Below are 7,545 nucleotides of genomic sequence, written 5' to 3' on the forward strand. Positions count from 1 at the left end.
ATAAAGGAGAAAAAAGGCAAAAAGGAGGAAAATGGGGAAAAATGGAAAAAGAGGGGAAAAAGGGAAAAGGGGGGAAATCAATGGAAAAATAAAAAGGGGGAAAAGGAGGAAAAAAGTTTAAAAAAGAGGGAAAGGAGAAAAAAAGAGGGAAAAAACTGGGTAAAAGGAAAAAACGGAGGAAAAATTGGGGAATAAAAAGGAGGAAAACAGAAAAAGTAGGAAAAAGCTGGGAAAAAATTGGGAAAATTGGAGAAAAAGATTGAAAAAGGAGGAAAAAAAGGAGGAAACCGTCCAAAATGTGTGTGTGTGTGTGGAGGGAAGGGTCTCCCCTCCCCCATCCCCCCTCGTCCTCCTCCCACCGCCCCTCCCCCTCCCATCCCATTTTGCCGCCGTTTTGAACCTTTTTTGAATTCCGAAAAGAAATTCTTTTTTTTTTTTTTTGTCGTTGTTGGTTTGGTTTTTTTTTTTCTCCAAAATACGTGAAAAAAAAAAAGAAAAAAAAAAAAAAAAACCAAAAAACCCCCACCCAAATAAAAATAAACCTGGAATATACACTGGGAAGGGGAGGGGGGGAGGGGCCTTTTCCCAGCGGATTCGCATCCGGATGGAGCTTTTCCACTGGGACTGGATTTGAAATCTTTTTCCTTTTTTGGATGATTTATACGATTTGGGGGTGTTTGTGGTGGTTTTTTTTTTGCTATTTTTCAGGGATTCGGTGTGAAAAGAGGGAAGAACGGGGGAAAAGAAGGAGAATTCCCGGCATCCCGGGGACGGCCGCGCCGGACGATCCCGCTCCCGCATTAACACTTAACGGAGAGTCCGAAGTTTTGACTTTTCCATCTTTTTTTTTTTGTTGTTTTGTGGGGGGAGGGAAAAAAAAGAGAAAATTTTTTGTGGATTTTTTTTTTTTTCTGATTTTTTTTTCCCTTTTTTTTTTCTGGGAATTTTTTTCTGGTTTTTTTTTAGTTTTTTTTTCCTTGGAAAGAGTCAAATCGGGAGGAACAAAACCCGGAGCCGCCGGCGCCGTTAGAAAAGGTTTTCCTCAAAGATGGCCAATAAATCGCTCTGGAAATTCATGTCGATCGTCGCCGCCATCTGCAAGAGAAAGGAAAACGGCGTCAGGAATCCCCAAGTTTTATTTTTACCATTCCCAAGGGTTTTTTAGTGGATTTTTTAGAGTTTTTTTAGTATATTCCCAAAGAGCTTTTTAGGGAGCTTGAAGAATTTCTTAGGATCCCAGCTTCTTTTTTTACCATTCCAAGGGTTTTTTAGTGGATATTTTTGGAGTTTTTTTACATTCCCAAAGGGCCCTTTAGGGAGCTTGAAGAATTTCTTAGGATCCCAGCTTTTTTTTTTTACCATTCCAAGGGTTTTTTAGTGGGTATTTTTGGAGTTTTTTTGTATTCCCAAAGCGCTCTTTAGGGAGCTTGAAGAATTTCTTAGGATCCCAGCTTTTTTTTTTTACCATTCCAAGGGTTTTTTAGTGGGTATTTTTGGAGTTTTTTTGTATTCCCAAAGCGCTCTTTAGGGAGCTTGAAGAATTTCTTAGGATCCCAGCTTTTTTTTTTTACCATTCCCAAGGGTTTTTTAGTGGATATTTTTGGAGTTTTTTTATATTCCCAAAGGGCTCTTTAGGGAGCTTGGAGAATTTCTTAGGATCCCAGCTTTTTTTTTTTACCATTCCCAAGGATTTTTGCACCATTCCCAGGATTTCTTTTTGACGCTGTCGCTTTTTAACATTCTCACAGGGGGTTTCTGAGTGTCCTCAGTCATTTTTCACTATTCCCAAGGATTTTCCACAGGGATTTTTCAGCGTTCCCAGGGATTTTTTGCCATTCCCAGATTCTGGCATTCCCATGTTTTTTTTCCTGGGTGTTTGCTAACGCTCTCAGAGGGTTTTTTCTTGGCAACATCAAGGATTTTTGGGTGTCCTCAGGGATTTTTTCACCATCCCCAAGGATTATTTTTTTTTTTTGGCATTCCCAGGAATCTTTCCAGCATTCCCAGAGTTTGGGGTCTTTTTTTTTTGGAATTCACACATTTTGTCATTTCCATTCTCAAAGGGTTTTTCTTTGTAACTCGGGGGATTTTGGAGCGTTCCAGCAATCCCTAAGGAGATCTTTAAGCATCCCCAGGGATGTTTTAGCATTCCCAGCATCCCAAGGCATTCCTTTCCAGCATCCCTGGACACTTTTCAGCATCCTCAGGGATGTTTTCAGTCTCCCTTGGGATTTTCCACCATCTCCAGGGATTTCCCAACGCCCCCAAGGAGGGATTTTCCTTTGCATTCCCAAATGGAATCCCTTTTGGAATTCCCATTTGGAATCCCTTGAGCCTTATTTTCGTTCGTGCTTCCCTATGGATTTTCCATCCTTCCATCACCCCTGCAACCAAAGCGATTCCACACTCACCGCTTCCCGGCGCCTCCGCTCCTGCTCCCGCTTCCGGGCCATCTCCCGCTGCTGATCCAACATGGACTGGGAAGACTGGGGCTGGGAGCTCTGGGCTTGGGGAGCCGCTGCTGCCGCCGCTGCCGCTGCTGCCGCTTGCTGCTGCTGCTGCTGCTGCTGCTGCTGCTGCTGCTGCTGCTCCTGGCGCCGCCGCACCTCCTCGTGCACCCGGCGCGCCTGCTCCATGGCATCCTCATCCTCCCGGCTCCTGCCAACCCGCAGGGATGCGCCGTCAGGGATGGGGCAGCTCCGGGGCGGAATGGGGATGGGGGGCATGGGGTTGCGGTGTGGAATCCCATTGGGTTTAGGGAGCGTGTGGGATGGGCACAGGTTGGGCCATGGAGCAGGATGGAGGGTGGAGGGAGAGCGCGACACGTTTGTGCCATGGGGTGGGATCGGATCTGTGCAGATGATGCCACAGGAGCGGGTCAGATTCATGGTACCAGATGGGATTGTGCCACAGATCCCACTGGATTTGTGTCTGGAGATGGGATCATGCCATGAACTGGAGCAGATTCATGCCATGAGATCAAGATCAGATCAGATCCATGGCACTAAGCTGGATCATGCAAGAGACTGGATCCCATCTGTGCCATGAGATTAGATTCATGCCACGAGATCGAGATCATGCCACGGATCAGATCAGATCCATGCTATAAGGCTGGATCATGTAAGAGACAGGATCCCATTTTTGCCATGAGTTGGGATTGGATTTGTGCCATAAGATGGGATTAGATTCATCCCACAAGATCAAGATCATGCCACGGATCAGATCAGATCCATGGCACTAGGCTGGATCATGCAACAGACTGGATCAGATTTGTGCCATGAGATGTGATCAGGTTTGTGCCATAAGATTGGATCAGATCTGTGCCATGAGATGGGATCAGATGTGTGCCATGAGATGGAATCAGATCTGTGCCGTGAGATGGGATCAGATCTGTGCCATGAGATGGGATCAGATCTGTGCCATGAGATGGGATCAGATCTGTGCCGTGAGATGGGATCAGATCTGTGCCATAAGATGGGATCAGATCTGTGCCATGAGATGGGATCAGATCTGTGTCATGAGATGGGATCAGATCTGTGCCATGAGATGGGATCAGATGTGTGCCATGAGATGGGATCAGATGTGTGCCATGAGATGGGATCAGATGTGTGCCATGAGATGGGATCAGATCTGTGCCATGAGATGGGATCAGATGTGTGCCATGAGATGGGATCAGATGTGTGCCATGAGATGGGATCAGATCTGTGCCATGAGATGGGATCAGATCTGTGCCATGAGATGGGATCAGATCTGTGCCATGAGATGGGATCAGATCTGTGCCATGAGATGGGATCAGGTTTGTGCCATGAGATGGGATCAGATCTGTGCCGTGAGATGGGATCAGATCTGTGCCATGAGATGGGATCAGATCTGTGCCGTGAGATGGGATCAAGTCTGTGCCATGAGATGGGATCAGATCTCTGCCATGAGATGGGATCAGGTTTGTGCCATGAGATGGGATCAGATCTGTGCCATGAGATGGGATCAGATCTGTGCCATGAGATGGGATCAGATCTGTGCCATGAGATGGGATCAGGTTTGTGCCATGAGATGGGATCAGATGTGTGCCATGAGATGGAATCAGATCTGTGCCGTGAGATGGGATCAGATCTGTGCCATGAGATGGGACCAGATCTGTGCCATGAGATGGGATCAGATTTGTGCCATGAGATGGGATCACCTCAGATCCATGCCACAGGACGGGATCAGTGCCCCCAGACAGACTCACACCCTGGACCACTCCCATGGCCAATGGGAGCCCCCCCCAAACCCCTTCACCCGCACTGGTGCTGCTCTCACCTCATCCTCTCCTGCTCCCGCCGCATCCGCTCCTTCTCCCGCTCCACTTGCTCCGCCTGAGCCTTCAGCGCCTTCTCCCTCTCCTCCTTCTCCCGGGCCGCCCTCTTGAACTGCTCGAAGCTGTCACTGGAGGACTTGGCCGTGGAGGACGGGGTCGTGGGATGCTTCTGCACCAGGCTCGCCCAGGACCCCATGTTCTTGATCTTCAGGTCCTAAGGAGGAGGAGGATGGGGCTTTGTGAGAGCCGCTCCAGAGCTGGTCCCATGGGGAGAAACCAGCCACGGGTGGAGGATGGTGGTGGAGCAACGTCCACGTGGGAGCATCTCCTTCCTTGGAGCCAAGGAGGAGGCTCCTCACGCTCCCCATGCACACTTGGGATGGGAGAAGCATGGAATGGGTTGGGTTGGGAAGGAGCTTAAAGCTCATCCAGCTCCAAACCCCCTGGGCAGGGACCCCTTCCATGGAGCAGCTTGCTCCAAGCTGGCCTTGAGCACTGCCAGGGATGGAGCATCCCAACCTTCTCCATTCACCCCATCCCAGTGTCCCAGCATCCTCCCAGGGAAGCACTTCCAAAGATCCCATCTACCTCTTCCCTCTTAAATCCTGCCCCTTGTCCTGCAGGCCTTGCTTAAAAGCTTCTCTCCATCTTTATAAGCCTCTTCTATAGATGGAATTTGGTGGAAACCACCAAATTTTGGCCAACCTCCTGGTGCCCACCATGGTCCTGCTCGATTTTAGGAGGTTTATGTTGAATTTGGGGAGGTTTTTTTCCCCTATCTTTTACCTTTTTTGGGGCAACGGGGGTTTTGGGCTCCTGCTTCTGCCGCTCCTTCTCCTGCACTCCTGGTGGGGGTGGGTTCTGCTCCGGGGGTCTGATAACGGGTCTTCCCCCTTCCATGGGTTTCATCTCCGTCCCTAAAACCAACAGCTCCCATCAGAGGTTATCAAGGCCCCCCCAGGCAATCAGAGGTGATACCAGCGTTAGGGGTGATGGCTTCTCACCCCCCCTCAGAACCAGGTGGCCATGAGATGGGATGGATCCCATGGATGAGCTCACGGAATCACTCACGTTGTGGGATGTGAGCGGGGGGTTTGATGTTCTCCGGGTGTTTGGGTGGATCTTGCCTCAACGGGGGGCTGAAGGTCTCGTTACGGATGACGGGCGAATGCATCTTCTCCTCCTTCACCACCATGGGTTGGGACTGGACGACGGAGGCAGCTCTCATCTCCTAGCACAGCACAAACCCACCTCAAGACCCGTGCCGTGATGCTCAGCCCTCAATCCCAACCCCCTTTGCTCCCCAAATCCCACTGCAAACCGCTGGCCCCTGGCCTCTTTGGTGCTTTGGTCCCAAGCCGGTGAGATGGGGCTGATGCTGGTCCCTGGGTGCTGGGACCCTGCGGGTGGGTGCTCTCCTTTCCCCCCTTTTTACCTGCTTTTTTGGCTGGATAGTTTGTTGAGGTGGCGACTGGTGGACCAAACCCTGGAACTGCGGCATCTGTGGGGAATGCATCATGAGAGGGGAAGGGGCTTCCCGCAAGTGACCTGGGAACAGGTTGGTAGCAATCAGTAACCATCGTCACCACGGCGCACGCCAAGCATCACCCCACCTCCCTCCCTAAACCACCAGCACACACCAGCATCCCATAGGACAATCCCATCCTGCATCAATGGTGGGAGGTCCTCAATGGACCCCAGCTGGGAACGCTGCTATGAGAAGCAGAAGATGCTCCCTGGCTTGTCTTGCCTTAGGGATGCTCGTTTGTGGTGTCCCCCCCCTGGTTCTCCTGGTGGTCCATCCTGGCTATACATCCATTCCCTATGGACACCCAAGTGCTGACGCCGCCCTGCCTGCACCTCACCCAGTCCCAAGCCATTGAAGTGGGACACGTTTGCTCTATGAGCAATGGGAGGTCTCCAGGAGCCACCAGGCTCCGTTGTGTCCAACTGCCCAAGGCAGCTTTGCAGGTGGGAGCTCCAAGCACTTCCTGCCCTCATCCATTCAAATCCAGGGATTCTGTCCTTGCATGGAGCTGAGGACAAGCTCAGCAGCAAAGACCTGATGGGAACCACGTGGAGAAGCCAAAGCAGGAGTGAGATCTCCTAAACCACAGAGCTTTGAAGGATGCTCGGTCTCCAAAGCACGACACAGCCAGAGTTATCCCACTGGGAGCCGTTCCCTATTGGGAATGGCAGTGGTGGCCCCACCGAGCCCATGACCGGGATGGAGATGTGGGATCTCCCAAGCCATCCTTGAAGGCTGTGGTGAGGTTTAATCCATCCCATTCCTGGGATGGCTGGAGGTCACACACAGGGATTCCCCATTGAGCATCCCTCCTCCTCCACCAGGAAACCTCATTATCCAAGACCATGCTCTGAGGAACACCGGGAAGCCCCCATGGGGCATCCATAGCCCTGACCTCCTCTACGAGGGTGGGAAGGAGAAGACCCCCTGCTTCAACAGAGAGCATCCAGGCCAGGATGGTGATGAACGCAAGGAGGGCGCTGCTCTCCACACCAGAGATCCTTGAGAGCCTCCAAGAGCCCCGAGATCCTTCAAATCCTCAAAGGACAGAGACCGAGGCCCTCAAAGACTTGAAACCCATGAGCTCCTCAAAGATCCGAGATCCCCAAAGATCCCAGATCCTTGCTCCTCAAATGCTTCACATCCCTGAGCTCCTCAATGATGGGAGAAGTTTGAGGTCCTCAGAAACGCGACCAAGACCTTCAAAGACTTCAATACCCTCTGAAACTTGAGCTCCTTGAGATCTAAAATACTTGAGAACCTCAAGATCCTCGAGATGCTCAAAGTGAGATCCTTGGGATGCTCAACATGAGACCCCTGAGATCCTCAAAATGAGATCCTTGGAATGCTCAAAATGAGACCCCTGAGATGTTCAAAATGAGATCCTTGAGATGCTCAAAATGAGAACCTTAAGATGCTCCACATGAGATCCTTCAGATGCTCAAAATGACATCCTTGAGATGCTCAACATGAGAACCTCAAGATGCTCGAGATCCTTGAGATCCTCAAAATGAGATCCTTGAGATGCTCAAAGTGAGATCCTGGAGATGCTCAAAATGAGAACATTGAGACGCTCAAAATGAGATCCTTGGGATGCTCAAAAAGAGATCCTTGAGATGCTGAAAATGGGATCCTTGAGATGCTCAAAATGAGGATGTTGAGATGCTCAAAATGAGATCCTTGAGATGCTCAAAATGAGATCCTTGAGATGCTCAACGTG

The 7,545-nt window shown here is 50.3% G+C and overlaps 1 protein-coding gene across 1 annotated transcript; it reads right to left on the reverse strand.

The window, feature by feature from the left end:
- Positions 1–935: 935 nt before the first annotated feature.
- Positions 936–5,913, reverse strand: LOC133209477 (bromodomain-containing protein 4-like). Its single transcript, XM_061348147.1, has 6 exons — positions 5,733–5,913; positions 5,369–5,528; positions 5,084–5,214; positions 4,300–4,511; positions 2,412–2,658; positions 936–1,095 (listed from the first exon to the last, which is right to left on the reverse strand). Exons 1-6 carry the CDS (start codon positions 5,814–5,816, stop codon positions 1,027–1,029), a joined length of 903 nt encoding a protein of 300 aa, XP_061204131.1. The 5' UTR covers positions 5,817–5,913; the 3' UTR covers positions 936–1,026.
- Between the last annotated feature and the right edge of the window lie 1,632 nt (positions 5,914–7,545).

This window comes from Neopsephotus bourkii, unplaced genomic scaffold, assembly GCF_033783945.1.
Source record: "Neopsephotus bourkii isolate Nb327-2 ecotype Australia unplaced genomic scaffold, CSIRO-AGI_Nbou_v1 NB_341, whole genome shotgun sequence".
Classification (NCBI taxonomy): domain Eukaryota; kingdom Metazoa; phylum Chordata; class Aves; order Psittaciformes; family Psittacidae; genus Neopsephotus; species Neopsephotus bourkii.